The following is a 20644-nucleotide window of genomic DNA, read 5'->3' on the forward strand; positions in this document are numbered from 1 at the left end:
CCACATCAATCCATTCATCTGTCCATGGACATATAAGTTGTTTCCATGTCTTGTGAATAATGTTGTGAACAGAGGGGTCCATGTATCTTTTCTGAGTTATCATTTTATATGCGTATATGCCCAGGAGTAGGATTGTTGGATCATATGGCAACTCTCTTTGTAGTTTTTTCAGGAACCTTCATACAGGTCTTCCACAGTGGCAGCACCAATTTACATCCTCACCAACAGTGGAGGAAGATTCCCTTTTCTTCACACCTCCTCTAGCATGTGCTATTTTTAGGCTTTATAATGATGGCTGTTCTGACTAGTGTAAGGTGGGATCTCACTGCAGTTTTGATTTGAATTTCTGTAATGATTAGTGATGAGGAGCATCTTTTCATGGGGGCATTTTTAAATATATATGCATACTCTCTCTCTGTCTTTAATTGGAGAAGTGCTTTGGAACTGTTTTGGCACAACTCTAGAAGGCCTAACCCAGAAGTCCGCTGACTACTTACTGAGGAATTTTTGGTTTTCAGCAGTTTATAGACTTCACTTGTTCCTGGCCACATTTATCATAATTATCTTTAATTAAAGCTGTTTTAAAATATGATAATACATACATGAAGTGAAGTGTTAGTTGCTCACTTCTGTCTGACTCTTTGCAACCCCATGGACTGTAGCCAACCATGCTCCTTTGTCCATGGGATTTTCCAGGCAAGGATACTGCAGTGGGTTAACATTTTCTTCTCCAGGAATATATACATGAAATTGGGCTTAAAATTTGCTGTTTTAATAGTTTTTAAGTGTACAGTTCAGTAGTATTAACTACATTCATATTGTTGTGCAGTCAACACAACAGCCGTCTCCAGAACTTTATCTTTCAGAACTGAAACTGTACCTGTTAAACAGTTAACTCCCCATTTCTCCCTCCCTGAAATCCCTGGCAACCACCAATCTACTTTGCCTTTGTGAATATGACTGCTCTAGGTACCTCATGTAAGTAGAATCATGCAGTATTTTTTCTTCTTAAAAATATTCAATTCCTGGGGTGGGAAGATCCCCTAGAGAATGAAATGGCAAGCCACTCCAATATTCTTCCTGGAGAATTACATGGACAGAGGAGCCTGGCGGGTTAACAGTCCATGGGGTTGCAGAGTTGGACACAACTGAGCAACTAACACTTTCACTTTCATGGGTTTAGCTTGCTAACCTCTTTTACTCCTAAGATTTAAAATGTCAAAAGTGTGCCAAACCTCTTCCAGGCAAGAAACATACATTCCTTTTATTTAATATCTAATTTGAAACCTCTTCGACTTAACCTTTTCTTTTCTCAGTAAAGTTTATATTTTTTGGTCATTTTTGTTCGAGTCTTCATGTTAAGTTTTCGTTAACTCCCATCATGGTTTTGTATCCTAAGTGCTATATTTGGAAGGCCTTCAGGATTTGGTAAATCAAGTGCAAGAAATAAATGCTTGGTGCTGCATGAGCGTCCCAAGGCAAATTGGTATTGTGAGTTAAGTACTTCCTGCCCTGATCACAGACATTCTTCTGCCCCCGCCCCACCCCCCCCACACCCGCCCACCATGATAAATACTTTTAACCAATCTATTCTATTCTGTTTTAAACAGGCTGCTCAAGAAAAAGAAGAACTTCAAAGGGAAGGTGACAGTTTGGATGCTAAGATCAACAAAGCTGAAAAAGAAATCTATGCTCTAGGAAACACCCTGCAAGTGCTGAACAGCTGCAACAACAATTACAAACAATCTTTTCAGAAAGTGACTCCATCTAGTATGTAGAAATTATTGAAACTTTTAAATGAATGTACATGCAATGAAAGCTGCATAGTTATTTTAAAAAGAGGATCACTATGCGATAAGGAAAACAAGTGCCTCATGTTTGATTCAGCTGAAAACCTAATCACCACAACCCCTCTTCCCTCCCCCACTTAAAATAAATGCTAAGGTGTTAATTCCATCTGTTACTAGTTGTAGTGATGTGGCATAGTACTCCTCTACAGAGTTCATTTCAAATCTGAAAAACACAGCAGCATACTGGGTGCTCTATGTTGACAAAATAAGAATAGTTATTTCACATCCTATTTTTCAAAAATTAGACATACGGAAGTTGATCTTTCATAATGAAAAATATTAGAAGTTTAAATTATGTATTATTTTAAATTTGCTTTCTACACAGCATGTTAAAAATTTAAAGCAAAATTCTTTTAAATTCTAGGTGCTGAGTATGAGGTAAAAATTCAACTAGAAGAACAAAAAAGAGCTGTTGATGAAAAATATAGATACAAACAAAGACAAATCAGAGAACTACAGGAAGATATCCAGGTAAATTCTATAGGCTTTAATAATAAGCCCTTAGTAAAAGTTAACTAGCACTATTATAATTACTCTACTCTTGTTAATATACAATTTTTTATAGAGAAGCAGTTAGAGATATCTCACTTAAATGAGAAAAAAGTGCTCAAAGTATTAACTAGTTAAAATCCCAGTGCTAAGCCCTGACAATTACTTGGTAATCAGTGGATAAATTACAGCTAACTACCTATGATATCCCCTAATCTTTATTTCAGTTAAATCCTTTAAAATCACCTTAAAAGACTATTCCTTAAAACAAAAATTTGAAAGATGAGAAAACAATGTGCATGGTAATAAGCAGGCTCTATATAAACATTTTGGAGAAGGCAATGGCACCCCACTCCAGTACTCTTGTCTGGAAAATCCTATGGACGGAGGAGCCTGGTAGGCTGCAGTCCATGGGGTCGCTAAGAGTCGGACACGACTGAACGACTTCACTTTCACTTTTCACTTTCATGCATTGGAGAAGGAAATGGCAACCCACTCCAGTGTTCTTGCCTAGAGAATCCCAGGGACGGGCGAGCCTGGTGGGCTGCCATCTCTGGGGTCACACAGAGTCGGACACGACTGAAGTGACTTAGCAGGAGCAGCAGCATATAAACATTTAAGGGCTTCCCTGATGGCTCAGTGGTAAAGAATCCACCTGCCAATGCAGCAGACACAAGAGAGAGGGGTGCAATCCCTGGTTTGGGAAGATCCACTGGAGGAGGAAATGGCAACCCACTCCAGTATTCTTCCCTGAAAAATCCCATGAACAGAAGAGCCTGGCAGGCTACAGTTGAAAGGGTCGCAGAGCTGGACATGACTGAGTGCACTTACAGAGATTTTTTTTTTTATTAAAGGAATAGATTATATGAGTTGGGAATCTTTGAAAACTGTGTGCTTTCAATAGTCATTGTTTGAATTGTTTTTCTTCCAAATACCATAATAACCTTCCAGTGGAATTATATATAAAACTTAATCCATAAAACCATTATACTTATTATCTACCAATAGAATGTACATTATATATGCAGAGTTGGCTACAACTGAGCAACCAAGCACATATATACAAAAACAAAGGAATCAGAATTAAATACTTGACAAGTGGCAATTATAAGTTATTTCTGATCCTAACCAATAAATTTGTTAATATTTATTTTCTGCAGAGCATGGAAAATACTTTAACAGTTATAGAACACTTAACAAATAACGTCAAAGAAAAAGTAACAGAGAAGCAAGCTTATGTACTTCAATTAAACAGAGAAACTGAGGAACAGAAGCCAAAATTAGAAAGAGTAACTAAACAGGTATTGGAAACTTTAAAAAACTGACCTGTCATATTTGTTTTGGAGTTCCAAATGGTAACCTCACATCTTCCTTCATCCATTAAAAAATACTTAGTTCTAGAAAATAGGTTTAAATAACTGACTGCTGTTGACCAACAGTGTGCAAAACTCACCAAGGAAGTCCGTCTTTTGAAAGATACAAAAGATGAAACACTAGAAGAACAAGATATCAAACTTCGTGAAGTGAAACAGCTTCACAAGATCATTGATGAAATGATAGTTGATATCACACAAGAAAATGCTGAGATCGGTGTTATCCTTCAAACATACTTTCAACAGGTAATAAGGTTATCTTCTAGTCAAATATTTCTTAAACATTTCATGAAGAAAAATTTAATTAAAAAACATAAAATGAAATCTATTGAAAAATACTCTGAAATGCAGTGGTACTAATGATTGCTCTTGAATATTTTTCCAGAGTGGTTTAGAACTACCTACAACTAGTACTAAAGGTAGTCGTCACAGTTCTAGATCTCCTTCCCAGACTTCACTGTTATCAGCAAGGTAAGTGGAAGGAGAAAACACCATCTCCTGACTCACTCAGTTACAGCTTCCATCCCAAGCAAATTCGGCCACTTCCATATGCCATCGCTGTTGGACCTGCCAGTGCACTGCTAGTACTCTCCCCCCCTTTCCCTACCTTCTGATGTTTGTGTCAGAGGCAGAAACCAGCCAGCAGCACAAGACTCTTCTGGCTTCTCTCTGGTGTTAGCATTTCCAGTTTGACATATAGTGCTTTGTGACTATTAGCTATTTCAGCAGGATAAAGCAGGGTGACATTTTGGATGATACACATAGCATGGTCATCCCTGAGTGTGGGGAGAATTGAGTAAACCATAAAAGGACCACTTAGCTGTACATACATATTGAGTAAGATTTATAAGATTAAAATCCACTGTAAAATCTAAGAAGTTAGAATTTTATTTATGCTGCTTTGGTTTGCTAAAAAGGAAATTATTTTTTCTTCTGCAGTTTAGTTTTATCCAGAATTGTATCAGGTAGACATTTAGTCAATGTTCCTGTGCCTTGCTGACAAAATAATAAATAATAATAAAGATGATCCTCATCTTAAAATTCCCAATCTGCCACATTCAGAACCGTATTACTTTTCATTATTCCACAGCAAGATGTCATGAAAGGATTTCCTAAAAGATATTTTTTAAGTAAAACAAAATCATAAACATTTTCTATGTAAACATGGTGACCACCCACTTAAACACCCTCAGTTCAGTTCAGTCGCTGTCGTGTCCGACTCTTTGCGACCGCATGTGCGGGGGGGAGACCCGCACACCAGGTCTCCCTGTCCATCACCAACTCCTGAAGTTCACCCAAACTCAGGTCCATTGAGTCAGTGATGCCATCCAGCCATCTCATCCTCTGTCGTCCCCTTCTCCTCCTGCCCTCAATCTTTCCAGCATCAGGGTCTTTTCAAATCAGTCAGCTCTTGCATCAGGTGCCAAAGTATTGGAGTTTCAGCTTCAACATCAGTCCTTCCAATCAACACCCAGGACTGATTTCCTTTAGGATGGACTGGTTGGATCTCGTTGCAGTCCAAGGGACTCTCAAGAGTCTTCTCCAACACCATAGTTTAAAAACATCAATTCTTCAGCACTCAGCTTTCTTTATAGTCCAACTCTCACATCCATACGTGACTACTGGAAAACCCATAGCCTGGACTAGACAGACCTTTGTTGACAAAGCAACGTCTCTGCTTTTGAATATGCTATCTAGGTTGGTCATAACTTTCCTTCCAAGAAGTAAGTGTCTTTTAATTTCATGGCTGCAGTTACCATCTGTAGTGATTTTGGAGCCCCCCAAAATAAAGTTAGCCACTGTTTCCCATCTATTTGCTGGGAAATGATGGGACCAGATGCCATGATCTTTGTTTTCTGAATGTTGAGCTTTAAGCCAACTTTTTCACTGTCCTCTTTCATTTTCATCAAGAGGCTCTTTAGTTCTTCACTTTCTGCCATAAGGGTGGTGTCATCTGCATATCTGAGGTTATTATTTCTCCCAGCAATCTTGACTCCAGCTTGTGCTTCTTCCAGCTCAGCGTTTCTCATGATGTATTCTGCATATAAGTTAAATAAGCAGGGTGACAATATACAGCCTTGATGTATTCCTTTTCCTATTTGGAACCAGTCTGTTGTTCCATGTCCAGATCTAACTGTTGCTTCCTGACCTGCATATAGGTTTCTCAAGAGGCAGGTCAGGTGGTCTGGTATTCCCATCTCTTTCAGAATTTTCCACAGTTTATTGTGATCCAAAGAGTCAAAGGCTTTGGCATAGTCAATGAAGCAGAAATAGATGTTTTTCTGGAACTCTCTTGCTTTTTCCATGATCCATTGGATGTGGGCAATTTGATCTCTGGTTCCTCTGCCTTTTTGAAAACCAGCTTGAACACCTGAAAGTTCATGGTTCATGTATTGCTGAAACCTGGCTTGGAGAATTTTGAGCATTACTTTGCTAGCGTGTGATATGAGTGCAATTGTGCAGTAGTTCGAGCATTCTTTGGCATTGCCTTTCTTTGGGATTGGAATGAAAACTCACCTTTTCCAGTCTATGGCCACTGCTGAGTTTTTCAAATTTGTTGACATATTGACTGCAGCACTTTCACAGCATCTTTTTGGATTTGAAATAGCTCAATTGGAATTCCATCGCCTCCACTATCTTTGTTTGTAGTGATGCTTCCTAAGGTCCACTTGACTTCACATTCCAGGATGTCTGGTTCTAGGTGAGTGGTCACACCATCGTGATTATCTGGGTCGTGAAGATCTTTTTTTGTACAGTTCTTCTGTGTATTCTTGCTACCTCTTCTTAATATCTTCTGCTTCTGTCAGGTCCATATCATTTCTGTCCTTCATTGAGCCCATCTTTGCATGAAATATTCCCTTGGTATCTCTAATTTCCTTGAAGAGACCTCTAGTCTTTCCCATTCTGTTGTTTTCCTCTATTTCTTTGCATTCATCGCTGAGGAAGGCTTTCTTATCTCTCCTTGCTATTCTTTGGAACTCTGCATTCAGATGCTTATATCTTTCCTTTCCTTTGCTTTTTGCTTCTCTTCTTTTTACAGCTATTTGTAAGCCCTCCTCAGATAGCCATTTTGCTTTTTTGCATTTCTTTTCCTGGGGATGGTCTTGTCTCCTGTACAATGTCATGAACGTCCATCTATAGTTCATCTGGCACTGTATCAGATCTAGTCCCTTAAATCTCTTTCTCACTTCCACTGTATAATCATATGGGATTTGATTTAGGTCATACCTGAATGGTTTAGTGATTTCCCCCTTTCTTCAGTCTGAATTTGGCAGTAAGGAGTTCATGATCTGAGCTGGAGTTCATGATCTGAGCTGCTCCCCGTCTTGTTTTTGCTGCCTGTATAGAGCTTCTCCATCTTTGGCTGCAAAGAATATAATCAATCTGATTTCGGTGTTGGCCATCTGGTGATGTCCATGTGTAGGGTCTTCTCTTGTGTTGTTAGAAAAGGATGTTTGCTATGACCAGTGTGTTCTCTTGGCAGAACTCTATTAGTCTTTGCCCCCTTCATTCTGTACTCCAAGGCCAAATCTGCCTGTTACCCCCAGTGTTTCTTGACTTCCTACTTTTGCATTCCACTCCCCTATAATGAAAAGGACATCTTTTTTGGCTCTTAGTTCTAAAAGATCTTGTAGGTCTTCATAGAACTGTTCAACTTCAGCTTCTTCAGCGTTACTGGTCAGGGCATAGACTTGGGTTACCGTGATATTGAATGGTTTGCCTTGGAAACGAACAGAAGTCATTCTATCGTTTTTGAGATTGCATCCATGCACTGCATTTCGGACTCTTGTTGACTATAATCGGTACTCTATTTCTTCTAAGCGATTCCTGCCCACAGTAGTAGATATAATGGTCATCTGAGTTAAATTCACCCATCCCACCCTAGTACTTTTGTAAAAGCATACTTTCAAAACTTAGCATTCAGAATTGTATGGATAGTTATGTTTTTCAAATGACCCCACCACTTTATCCTGTCAATAGGTCCCTCATTTTCTTCTTTTTGGCTCAAATTATATAATCTATCATTTTAATCACTATTGCCAGCACTCAAATTTTCTTGCCTCTTTTCTTACCTTTTGTTGAATGATTTGGCAAACTTTTAATACCTAATGATTCTAAATTATAGTTGAAACATTTTTTTAAATAGAAATATATTTGCAGAACTATTTTTCTACTGATTTGAAACTTTATGTTTATCATCTCTTTCTTCTTAATTTCCTGATACTATTAATGGTCTTTTAGAATTCATTATTACCACTCTTAACAATGTATCTTTTTTGATCTCTTTAAGTACTTGTGGGATTATGGCATCTTTGCGATTAATGAGAGGGTCTCTACTAAAATACAAATTCTGAATTACACTATTGTAACTCTGGTTTTATTCTAGGTCATCTAAGAGCACAAGCACTTCTGCTTCTCAGACTTCGATCAAAGTATTAGAGCTGAACTTCCCAGCCTCTCCACTAACTGGCAGCACTTCCAGACCAACTAGTGCTAGCAGTGCCTCCAGTACTGGTAAAAGCAGAAAGACCAACAAATAAAATTTTAAATCTCTCTTGAACAAGTTGTAAACACAAAACCCAAAGTCTCCTAAGTTTAAAATAGTATATCACACTGTATACTTCTGGATGCCTTATACTGATATAAAGGCCTACTAAGTGTTAGAAATACAAAATGACCAGAGAAAAGTTTTATTCAGTGAAAAATGTAAAAACTTCATGCTAGCCATGAAACTTCTCACTTCTAATGTAACAGAATCTTTTAGGAAGAAATCGCTAAAGATTTACTGTACTATATAGTTTACAACACTATTAAAATTCTTTTGGCCTAGATGATCCTGAAATTAGGTTTTATTTATTAAAAGAAACATTTCTCAGACTTTGGGAGAAGAAATCTGTTAGTTTCTTCTTTTAGCATTACCTCTCCCCCTCCCTCCACCAAGAAAACAGCTGATAGGAAAGAGAACCACTATATAGCAACAGTGGAGCTTAAATTTCTAGAAGTAGGCCACTCTGATCTTGAAAGAAGTCAAACATAGTGAAGATTCTGCTCTCAATATACAACCAAGAATATGTTTTCAATATTTCCTTGATTTAATAAGCAGTTGAAAGAAAGCCAGGCGTAATTAGATTTGCAATATGAATTCTGTAAATTTCCGGTAGACTACCAGATTAAGAATTAGTTATTTGTCAGTTCTTTATCATAACATGTGCCCAACACTCTGAACTTTGGAACAGAGGGTGAAGTATGACTATGTTATAAAACTGGTCTTCAAATAAATGTATCAGAATATATATACTTAAATGAGTACTGTCTCCTTCAAATCTTGGGGAAAAGTATTTCTTAATAAAAACTGTCATTGTTTACAACTGTCACTTGCAATTCCTTCTGAAAGGCAGTAATTCTCTGGATCACTGGTGTATTTATTGTCATTTCTTTTAACAGGAAGCAAAAGGCACAGCCAAGTCCAATGAATAAGATGGGTAAAAAGCTGGTTTGTTTTTTTGTAAAACATTATTCCAGTGAGATTTGTGAAATATAAAAACTGATTAATCTTACTATCACTTTGAATGTTCACCAAAATTCTCATTCTTTGCCCTATTTTACTTTGCAAATTACCTGGAAGTTGAAGTGTATTCCAAACAGGCAAGGACTGGTACTGTGACCTTGGGCAAGTTATTTCTCTATGCTTTTTTTCTCATTTATAATATAGAGACAGTAAAAGTTATCTATGTTGTTTATTGAAATCAGGTAATTTATATAAATGCACAGGGCCCAACACACTGGAATTGCATAGTGAAAATGTAAAGTCGCTCAGTCATGTCTGACTCTTTGTGACCCCATGGACTATACAGTCCATGGAATTCTCCAGGTCAAGAATAGCATAGTGGGTAGCCTATCCCTTCTCCAGCAGATCTTTCCTACCCAAGAATTGAACTAGAGTCTCCTGCATTGCAGGTGGATTCTTCACTAACTGAGCTATCAGGGAAGCCCTGGAATTGCACAGTAGCTTCTATTATTGAGCCACCAACCAAAGCCTAGCACAGTATTTATGGAATGGTTAAGTTAGAGTACATCATGAGAAACGCTGGGCCAGAAGCACAAGCTGGAATCAAGATGGCCACGAGAAATATCAATAACCTCAGATATGCAGATGACACCACCCTTATGGCAGAAAGTGAAGAGGAACTAAAGTCTCTCGATGAAAAGTGAAAGAGGAGAGTGAAAAAGTTGCCTTAAAGCTCAACATTCAGAAAACAAAGATCATGGCATCTGGTCCCATCACTTCATGAGAAATAGATGGGGAAAGAGTGGAAACAGTGTCAGACTTTACTTTGGCCACCTGATGTGAAGAGTTGACTCATTGGAAAAGACTCTGATGCTGGGAGGGATTGGGGGCAGGAGAAGGGGACGACAGAGGATGAGATGGCTGGATGGCATCACCGACTCAATGGACATGAGTTTGAGTGAACTCCGGGAGTTGGTGATGGACCAGGAGGCCTGGCGTGCTGCAATTCATGGGGTCGCCAAGAGTCGGACACGACTGAGCGACTGGACTGAACTAAGTTATATTAAGTTTTGGTATTTTATTGCTGGCAAGAACCGAAACAGAACAAGGACTAAGTGTTGTCTTCTGCTGGCATTCTCTGTCACTTAGACGTTTGTAGATGGGGATACTCGCTACCCTTCAACCCAGCCATCCAGTATCATCATGAATTGGAGATTCTAAACAACTATGACTCCTATGTATACCTATCTCTATTCTCATCTATACGGTTTTTAATAATTTGTGAACAATCATTGTAATCCAAGTTCATTCCTTCTTCAGCTGTAGTTGCTGAAATTAATTCTGAGTAAGTCCAGGTTCTGTCAGCTGAATCATTTATTCAGACTCTAGGAAGAAAAGCAGAAATGCAAGCCAGCTCTAGGCTATCAAAAAACACACTCAGCTGGACATTTGCAATACTAGGACAGTTTCCTAACTTCCTTTCCCTTAGTGGAAGACCAGATTTATAGTGTGCTTCACTTGCCACTGCTGCTTTTGCCAGAAGGACTATTTCCTACTCTGATCTATTCATGCCTGGAATGCATGGTCTTGTCAATATTTAAAGAAATTTCTTAGGGCTACACTGTTAGCAAGGAAGAAAAAAAAAGAGAGATGAGCAAAATGGGCCCCTATTCAACTTTCATGGCTTTATTCCTAATGTACTTTTAAACATCTGGTACATAAATCATTTTAATTAAATCAGGCTTTAGAGGTCAATTAGACAAGACACGTATCTGTCTACCATTTAAAAATGTTATGGAAGAAAATTCACCTTTAAACAAATGATTATAAAATGGTATTTAACATTCAAATAATCTCTTTAGAAAGTCAAGAGCTTTTAACAGAATGAAATAATTTTTCATAAAAATGACCCAAGTGTTCAATGCACAAATTTAATATTTTCTCAAACAGCAGGATAAGGTGAACCTGAGGAATTCTAACATACCATATAGTACAATGAAGAAACAATACTTTGAAAGTTATCTTTAGGTGAAGAAGTTTAAATCATCAGAATAAGAAATAACTGTACATAACATACACACATTAAAAAAAAAAGCTATGAAACGGGGACCTATAACTGAAACAAATATACTTTGAGAACCGCTATAAAAAGCAATTGATTTCCATAATGTCTACAAACCACGGGAGCAGAGATTTCTGGACTGTATTACTAAAAGATCCAAATATTTTATTAAAAGTCTTTAGTGTAATGTTGAGGATACCCTTGGCATATTAGTTTTTTGGCTTATTTCCTTTTTCTTTCTCAAATGCAGCTATCTGATTAAATATATTGAGTAAATTTTGAGGTAAATTTTTTTTAACTCCACCTTCTGAATGCTCTTTGCTATTGAGCCCCTCTCCCGGAATCTCTGTTTTAATATCCTCCTCGTAATTACCCTCTCTTTCATATTCTCCTTGATTTTTATTTAATTGATATCTTTGCTCATGTCTACTTAGATCACGTGATCCAGAGTAAGTGGATTTCTTATATTTTTCTCCTGACTTCCAAGAGTAGTCTGAGCTTGCTGGTGAAGTAGCATGCCTCGTGGAACCTGGCTCCCACTTTCTATAGTGCTCTTTTCTTCCTTCTGTATCTTTTTCAAATCTTCTATAACCATACATTTTTACCTTATCCTCTGAACTCCTATAAAAAGAATCTGAGGAATCTCTTCTACTGGAAAAATGTCTTTCTGATTTATATGGCTTTTCTGTTCTGCTACTACCTGCCTGAGTTTTATAGCTATCATAAAAATCTCTTGGATCTTCAGACCTACCTCCAAAATCATCCGGCATTTCAACAGAAGATGATGAGAAAGAACATTTATCTTTTTCTTTTACCTGTTTCTTTTGATATGGTAACCTATCCTGCTTTTCCAATAGTTTTTCCACTTCTTGTTTTTGGTTAAGAAAAGATGCTGACGTATTAGCTGGAACTGGAAAGCACTCATCTTTCTTATTCTGATCTATCTGATTTGAGGATGCCTTAGCTGAATGCCTTTTAGAACTTCGAGAAGACTCTGAGCGGTTCTTCTTATGTTTCTTATGCCTTTTGTGACCAGAAGATGAAGAGGATGATGAAGAAGAAACTGATTCATCAGCAGAAGAGACACTCGAAGAAGAAGTTGATTTTCTTCTTTTTTTCTTTAGCCTAAAAAAATGTAGTTAACTCATCAGATATGTTGAGTATAAAAACGTTTAATTACCCATAAAGATTTTAGTTCTATTTTATTCTAGTTAAAGATTTCATAAAAGTTTGCAGCTTATATAAGAATTATAGTATTAAGTTTAGTTTTTACTACAATATCCCATTTTACCATTAGTCGTGACTTTTGGGAAAAAATACTTGTGTAGACAATTGTCACTGTAAGCAAATCCATCATTTTTGAAATACACGGTGACATTTCTAAAATTACCTTAAAAATTTAAGAGCATCTGAATACATAAAGGAGAGAACTGGAAGTTTTACATTTGGCTATGTCTAGTTCATGGTTTTACCACCTCAGGACCATTAACATTTCTGGCCAAATAACTCTTTGCTGGGAGGGTAGGGTGGCAGTGGGGAAATTCTATATCATTGTTAAAGTTTAGCAGCATCTCTGACCTCTATCCACTAGATGCCAGTAGCATAACCTACCAGTTATGAAAACCAAAAATGTCCCATGGGAAACCACACCCAGTTGAGAACTACTGCTCTAATTTTGAAATATTTCTCCCTAAAATACAGATAATTAAAATAACATTTTATTTGTATTCTTTTTTCTTTTTTTTTTTTCAGAACTCTAGCCATCCTTTGCTCCTTTTTACAGAAAAATTTATGGTACACATACTTGCTAAGAATCATTGATTATGACTTGAAACACTTTAATTTTTTACTTACTTTATCTCCCAAATGGCACTTTGGTTCAACTGAGTACTTGCTTTAAGTTTAAAAATACTGAATATTATAGTTTACCTTTTTTCCTCTTTTAAGAGCTTACGCAACTTTTCTGCACTTGTTTCTATTTTCTTTGTTTTCTGCTTTTCTTCCTTTTCAGCTTGTTTTTCTCTTAATTCCAAAGATTTCTTTTAGAACCCAGATATCGGAAAAAACCACACGTTAAAAATAGCAGAATATATAAAATCCAGTTTTCAAAAGACCAACCCACCCCCCAACCAAAACCAGATGTGGTATACCCAAATCACCATATATCCAGCATTAAAAAAGTATTTTTAACATATAAAAATTAATCACAGGTGTTTGGCATTAATCATTGAACAGCCAGAACAGTATTGAGGACCATATTGCAGTTGGTATTCCATGGAAAAAAAGGGAAGCCATTGCATTGATACCCATGACCCAGAGTGCAAGAAAGAGAAAAAATAAAATACATGAAAAAAATATATATATTAAAAAAACCATTAAAAATTGAAACAGGACACAAATTTTATAAATAAAATTCAAAGGAAGAAATCCCGATATGGTGAGTTGAGAGGGGAATCACCATGTTCAAATACAAACCATTTAAAAAATAGCACAGCCCAGTTGGATGCATGGTTACATAAGAAATCATTTTCCAGTTTGAGGATGGGGATGAGCAGCACCAGATGTCAGACACAGCAGCAATGGTCCAATTCAGAAGAAAATGCATGAGAAAACATCATCATCAGTATTACAGGAAAAGACAGTATAAAATATTTTTCAGAATGGTTTTTATAATTAGCTCAATTACAGTAATAATACTGAATCAGGAAAGCTCACTATAAGGACAATTCTACAAGGACAACTGCATACCAAACAGGCAATGGGAATTTTCTCAACAAAACTATGAAGTAATGTCAAACCCAATTAAGAAAAGCTATATCTAAAAAACTTTTTGTAATGCCATAATTAAGTGATCTAGAATAGATTCCCTAGAAGAAAGTTAAGTTTTGGCATTAATCTTAAAAATGACTACATTTCTAAGAGGAAATAAAGAATCACCTGCATATATACATGAAGCTTCTGCAAAGCATCCTCTGCATCTTTGAAAGTTTCATCCAAAGCCAAAGCTTTCTTATAATAACTTTCAGCATTTAAAAACTTTTCTTCTTCTTCTAACCTAAATTCAAAAGGAAAATTTAGCTTTTTTGGTAAAAATTAGAAGTTCTCAAATACGCATATAGGCAAGAGCTTATGTGAGTTCATGAGGGAAAAACTATGTTTAGCAAATTATTTTCCAAATTGAACAATACTTAAATACTGTGCTTCTGCTATTTTTTTGTTAGTTTTGTTGTAAAAGACAATATAAAACCACATAAAACACATCAGAGAAACTGAACTCAAAGATACAGAGAATAGACTGGTGGTTGCTGGAGGTGGGGTAGGGGGTGGGTAAAATGGGTGAAAATGATTCATTTTATAAACTTGCAGGTATAAAATAAAGTCCTGAGAATGTAATATACAGCATGGTGATTATAGTTAGTACCATACTTGAAAGTTGCAAAAAGAATACATCTTAAAAGTTCTCATCACAAGAAAAAAAAAACATAACTGTGTGATGATCAATGTTAATCAGACACAATGGTCAACTCTTCACAATATATACATAAATTGAATCCTGTGTTGAACATAACCTGAAACTAACATAAAGTTATGTATCAACTGTATCTCAATTAAACAAATAAAAAATAGGAATTCATTACTGATAATTAAAGCCATATTGTAGGTCAAGCAGTGGCATTTTAGTATAATTTGTGAAAACACACTATCAACTGATACCCTCTGAAATTTAGTATGATCTTGAACTTTAGCACAGAACTATGTAGGCTGGCTTCTCCTAGTAGTTTATGAAGAGTTTTCCTTTCTACAGAAAAATTTTCCCAGAAAATTTACTGCTAACATCACAAATACCAAGGCACACATATCACAACCAGCCTGCAGAAAGGATAATAATCATTATTAGATGATGCTCACAAGTCTATGTTGTGAAATATCAGAATTTAAAACAAATGAATAAACCCAGTGGTTTCAATGCAATCACTTCTGTGTCAGATAGGATGAGGGGAGGAAGGAATAAGCCAAAGACGATCAAGATTTCTGGACTGGATGACCGAATAGATGGTGTTGCCATTCACAGAGTTAAAAATCACGAGTATGTGAATAGTAAGACAACCACATCTAAGGAGGCACTAGCTATGTACCTAGGGGCTTCCCTGGTGGCTCAGATGGTAAAGAATCTGCCAGCAATGTGGGAGACCTGGGTCTGATCCCTGGATTGGGAAGATCTCCTGGAGCAGGGCATGGCAACCCACACCAGTGTTCTTGCCTGGAGAATCCCCATGGACAGAGGAGCGTGGCAGGCTACACAATCCATGGGGTCGCAAGGAGTCAGACACAACTGAACAACTAAGCACAGTTATGTAAGCTATGTAAGAAAGAAAAAAGCTGCTCCAATCACTTGGGTCCAAGTAGAAGTTCTTATCAGTTAAAAACAAATATTGCAAAATTTCATTTATATGGAGTTCTGAAATGATCATACAAACTGTAATGATCTGGCAAATTCATGAAGCAGAAAAGGGATGATTCTATTTAAGAAAAAATGATAGCAAAAAAGATGCTGGCCCTTAATTATTAAAGCAGGATGTTACCAAATTATTTACATTTAAAGTATACTATATTTCTTCAAAATATTTCATAAGTTAGACTAGTCTGTTAGTCATTATGCCACATACTATGCCAGTATCTCAGGACAGTATAATATAGGTTACAGGGTTTGTTTAATCCAAAAATCCAGGAACTTAATCTAAGTTCATGGATTTTATTAGACAAAGTAGAGCAATAAGTTGACTAAAACAGTGAAATCTTATGTACAATGAACTACAGAGTTCTCAGTTTGTATTTCTGGCATTATAATTACTAGAATGATGAAATGAGTTAGAAATTTCTATTAAACAAAAACTTTTGGTGTGTGTCCAGCACAAGATTTACCTATTAACTTTCTATGTATTAAAATACATACTCACAACAGTGAACTCAAGACACTAAAATATCTCCAATCATGAAGAAAGTAAGTAATAAGGAAGGATAAAAGGATCAGAGAATGTAAAAAGGACTATATTTAAAAAACATTTTCAATCAAAACTGAAATTAAGAGTATCTGAACTAAGTCAAAGATGCTATTTCTTTAAGTTCAAGATTTTATAGTAGTTGGCTATTAAATATTAGATCTCTACTATTAAACCAATCTGACACTTACTGCCCTCCTCTTTCTACAAGTGTCTGGCAGAGGTATTTTCTTGCATTTCTGTGAGTTGGACAGTTTTCCAATGCAAGTTCAAAATCTTCTATTGCTTTGTTTAGACTTCCTTTTGTTGCATATCTGTAGATATGAGACAAAATTAGAGGAATTTATCTTGTGAGCTATTCATAAATCTTATATACATTTATCTTGTAAGTATTCCTCAAAACCCATGATCCACTTACAATGCTCCACGAGCTACCAAAGCTTCCACATTTTGTTTGTCTATTTCCAGAGCCTTATTGTATTCATTCATAGCATCCACATGGCGTCCAACCTTAAAATAATCAACTCCAATCTTCACACTAAAAATATATTTTAAAGCATACAAAACAAATGATTTCACAGAATATCCAAACAAAATGTTAGCATAAATAAAATTTTAAGCAAACCAAATATATTAGTTATTAGTCTTCAATATTCTCAGTATAACTAAGAAAGAGTCTTTAGATAATTTTGTAACAAATATTTATGAAATCCAGATATAATATACTAATTCCTTTTTAACAAAATTTAAAAAATATTGGCTAAAATGTAAATCTTTAAAGTTTACAACATAGTAGCATTTTTATCTATAAAAAAGCTAATCTCAAAAAGGTATCATTTAAATTCATTTATAAACAAATTTTGTCTTAAAGATGACATAAGCATGCTTGCCTTAACTTAACCTATTAGGTTAAATAATGCAATTGTTGAATGACAAAATCTTCATACCATTTTAAAGCCCATGATGCAGACTGCTTCTTTCTTAACGCAGAAGCAAAATCCTCCTCAGAGAAATTTTTGCTATTAAAGAAAATAAAAGTCAAACTGTAACTATATCTCACTTTACATGACAGATAAAAACTGAATCTCAAGCAAGAAATTTGTATTCCCATTTATACTGCAAAATTTTTGAACTCTCAGGAATGACTACTATTATTAAAAAGTATTTTCCTTTAGCATATACACGGAATTCTTATAAATTTTCTGCATCTTATAAATTTTTTCTGCATCTACCTGGTCACACGGCACACATCAATCACTGATAAGACTCCACTCCAGAAGAAGGGATAACCTAGTTCATTCAAACTTTGGCATATTGCTGCCACCAAGCGTAGGATAATCAACTATGTTCTTCAGTTATGCAGCTTCTCACATCAGCACCACAGACCTCACCACTTAACAGAACAAATACTGATTTACTATACCTTTGAAGGCCTCTCATTAAAGATGGCGGATTAGATTCATCTATTCCTAGTTTTCCTAAAAGGAATTCAACTACTCCTGGATTAACAAATCCCAAAGAACTCTGCATGATATTCTCATAGGATTCCAAAGAATTGCTATTTAGTTCAACGCTTTTCCTTAAAGAAAAAAAACACACAAAATATAAAGATGATTAAGATGATTAACACAATTAAATAGCATGTCCCATTTTCATTATGGAAATAACATTATTACATGGGATTTAAATACTCAGACCATTTTTGTACATGAAAGTGTGGCAATTATGATTTGGTTCCTTTTACCAAGTTTGAACCGATTTATGGGTTATAAAAATAAAATTAGCATATTTTGAAATAAGAGAAATTAGAATTCTACTTTCTTGTTAGAAGTTGGGCAAAATCTGCAATTTTTTAGCCAAGAAACTGTTTTGCAGTTAACTTGTTGAGACAATGTGGATAAAATTACCTGTAGTACAAAGGAAGTTCTTCAGAACTAATCACACCTAATTTAATACCAGATAGGTGTGGTGGAAGAGATGAGCTATATAGAGACACTGCAAGCTTTTCATGGTATCTGTCAATATCCTTGATTCCAGCTTAAAAAATAAGAAAATTAAGTTGATTAGCAAAGCAATGCAAACTAACATAAACATGACCAGTTACTTTTTTTTACTAATATGAGGAAACTGATCACCTCGAATGATGTCACCAGTTTGGTAATATGATAAAGGATCCCCATGGTTACTGATTGAAGGCACGTCTCTTAGCGGACATAGAGCCTGCAATGAGAAGCACTGTAAAACACTAGACATTCTATTCCTCAGAGAGAAGTGTCTCCTTTTATTCTAGCGGTTCAGTATAAACAGCTAAGACTTGACAGGAATATTAAGAAAACAACTAGCACCCTAGATTCTAAATTTCAATTTCTGTGCCCAAACATAAATAAAAAAAGTTTTCTGGTTCAGGTCAAAGCTAAACTCTCATGAAACTTGCAATTAGTTTTAGAAACTGAATATATTGCAAGTATGCATGATGAAACAAAAAAATATTTTGTGCTTATTAAATATAAAACTAAAATGTGTCCAGAAAGTAGGAGACTTCCAAGAAAACGAAATGTGAATTCTTTTAGGTTTGGGTGTGTTAATCAAGTTTGCGGTATCTTCTGGTTTTCTTCCCTCTCTATCTGTTTTAATAGACAATACCGAACCTTTCAAATTAAAGAGACATAGTGTATTTCAAATTTAGATCTATTCACCTTGGGCAAAGTATCATGATGTACAAATCACTTAATTATTGGAAATATACAGAAAAGACAGGAATTTGTTTCTAAATTATCCATATGCAAGTATCTAATGCTGAATACTAAATAATTAAAGACTTCTCAGCTAGAAGATAACCCAGGCTACTAACTAATCTCACCAGGTCCACTAATATCTGAGCATTTAAAACAGGACCCACTTCTGCCAGCCAAAGGACCAAACCCCCCAAACTAGAAACAGTGGCAGAAACTAATTTTATTACTGCTAATAATTTTTTTAAAAAGTAAAAAAGTACTTAAATTTTCTATTAATACTTATTTAATTCTCAAAACTAGGTCTGCAGAGTACACTTAATTACAGCTGGATGAAAAGATATAATTTTTGCACTGAGATGACATTTTTATCAAAAACAATCAAATAACTAAAAGGTGAGTAACTTACTGTGATTTCTAAGTGGGATATATCTCTCATAATGCCACTGCCTAAACAAATCAACACCATGAAAAACCCAAATTCCCGAATGGAACTAATTCTTCCAATCACTATATCACCACGCTCAATATCTCGAAAAAACAGCTCTCTCCGGTCCATAGTAGGTATATCCATGAATTGTTCTAACGGTGGCATGACTGCATAATAATCTGAAAAAATAAGTAACAAAATTACTAACAACAGCTCTGTGTTCTGCTTCATCAAAGTGCTGTTAAACCAAAACGCAACAATTTTAAGACTAAACACACCATCATTGTCTTCACTAACTTCAGCAGTTGTAGGTGCATCTGATTTCCAGGAAAGTGCAAAAAGCAGATCCGCTTTTTTGGAAATGAATTTTTGTATTTCAATGTTGTCAACTCTCCTCTCTTTTCTTAAAAAGAAAACAAAATTTATGAAAACTGGTTTTTCTGCAAAACCTTTTAGTACGTACAACCTTCTGCTCTCTGCTTTCATCGCCCAATCATGACCATCCTAAGCTCTTGGCCATACATCCTCCGAAAAAAAGTTTTAACCAGGGATCCCCTCATACTCCAGTCTGTAGATGGAGGGCGCGGAAACTTAAAAACACAGCCGCGCTGTTTCATATATACAGAAGACCAAAGGATTTTAGCTAAAGAATCCGCGCCTCTGGTGGCAGTACTAGATTTAAAAGTTCAACCCACATCCCGCATTGCCCACATCAGGGAGAAGGTACCCTCCTCCCTCCCGCCCTCGAAACCGGCGCCGTAGTCCTCGTGTGCACACAGCCTCGGCTCAGCAGCCGGACTGCGGTCATGAAGCCCGGAGCTGAGTCCCCTCTCCCGTCTCGCAGCGGCGCCGCCGTCCCATTACCTGCCCGGTAACTGCTGCTGGCCCGGCGGGCCCCGGGCAGGGTCGGCCACCGACCCCAGGAGGCTCCGGAAGTGCGGGTTGTCCTGCTGTTCGCTCCGGAGCAGCGACAGCAAAGACGGGCCGTGGAAATTTAGTGACTGCCGCAAGAGGTCTCGGTCCATGGCTAGAGACTGTCGTGACCAAAGGCCAGCAGCCCCCCGGTTCAGCGCCCACTACTTCAGGCCGTAGTCGTGGAGGCTGAGGAAGCGGCCTGGAAGCCGCCGGAAGCACACATCCCAGACACCTCCAGAGTGGCCTCCCGGAAGTGTTCTGGAACCGCCCCCAGCGGCGGTGCT

At 36.6% G+C, this 20644-nt stretch overlaps 2 protein-coding genes across 3 annotated transcripts in view; one reads left to right on the forward strand and one right to left on the reverse strand.

Moving 5' to 3' along the window:
- CCDC39 (coiled-coil domain containing 39) overlaps window positions 1–9016 on the forward strand; it is a 54236-nt gene extending 45220 nt beyond the window's left edge. Inside the window, exons 15-20 of the mRNA XM_027540321.1 lie at window positions 1611–1770; window positions 2215–2321; window positions 3500–3640; window positions 3779–3958; window positions 4098–4183; window positions 8100–9016. Coding sequence (XP_027396122.1) covers window positions 1611–1770; window positions 2215–2321; window positions 3500–3640; window positions 3779–3958; window positions 4098–4183; window positions 8100–8253 — 828 coding nt within the window. The 3' untranslated portion in view covers window positions 8254–9016. The remainder of the gene's footprint in view (window positions 1–1610; window positions 1771–2214; window positions 2322–3499; window positions 3641–3778; window positions 3959–4097; window positions 4184–8099) is intronic.
- A 1870-nt stretch (window positions 9017–10886) lies between these two features.
- On the reverse strand, window positions 10887–20617 carry TTC14 (tetratricopeptide repeat domain 14). Of its 2 annotated transcripts, none has more exons than XM_027540329.1 (12): window positions 20310–20617; window positions 19724–19848; window positions 19425–19624; window positions 18419–18503; window positions 18191–18320; window positions 17707–17862; window positions 17231–17302; window positions 16702–16821; window positions 16475–16597; window positions 14221–14338; window positions 13213–13322; window positions 10887–12408 (listed from the first exon to the last, which is right to left on the reverse strand). In XM_027540329.1, the coding sequence occupies exons 1-12, from the start codon at window positions 20468–20470 to the stop codon at window positions 11493–11495; spliced, it is 2316 nt and encodes a 771-aa protein (XP_027396130.1). In that variant the 5' UTR covers window positions 20471–20617; the 3' UTR covers window positions 10887–11492. The 2 variants fall into 2 exon arrangements, 1 of the variants encoding a protein (XP_027396130.1); XR_003510892.1 differs by having other exon boundaries at window positions 11965–12408; window positions 13759–14338.
- Window positions 20618–20644: the final 27 nt, after the last annotated feature.

Source organism: Bos indicus x Bos taurus, chromosome 1 (genome assembly GCF_003369695.1).
Source record: "Bos indicus x Bos taurus breed Angus x Brahman F1 hybrid chromosome 1, Bos_hybrid_MaternalHap_v2.0, whole genome shotgun sequence".
Classification (NCBI taxonomy): domain Eukaryota; kingdom Metazoa; phylum Chordata; class Mammalia; order Artiodactyla; family Bovidae; genus Bos; species Bos indicus x Bos taurus.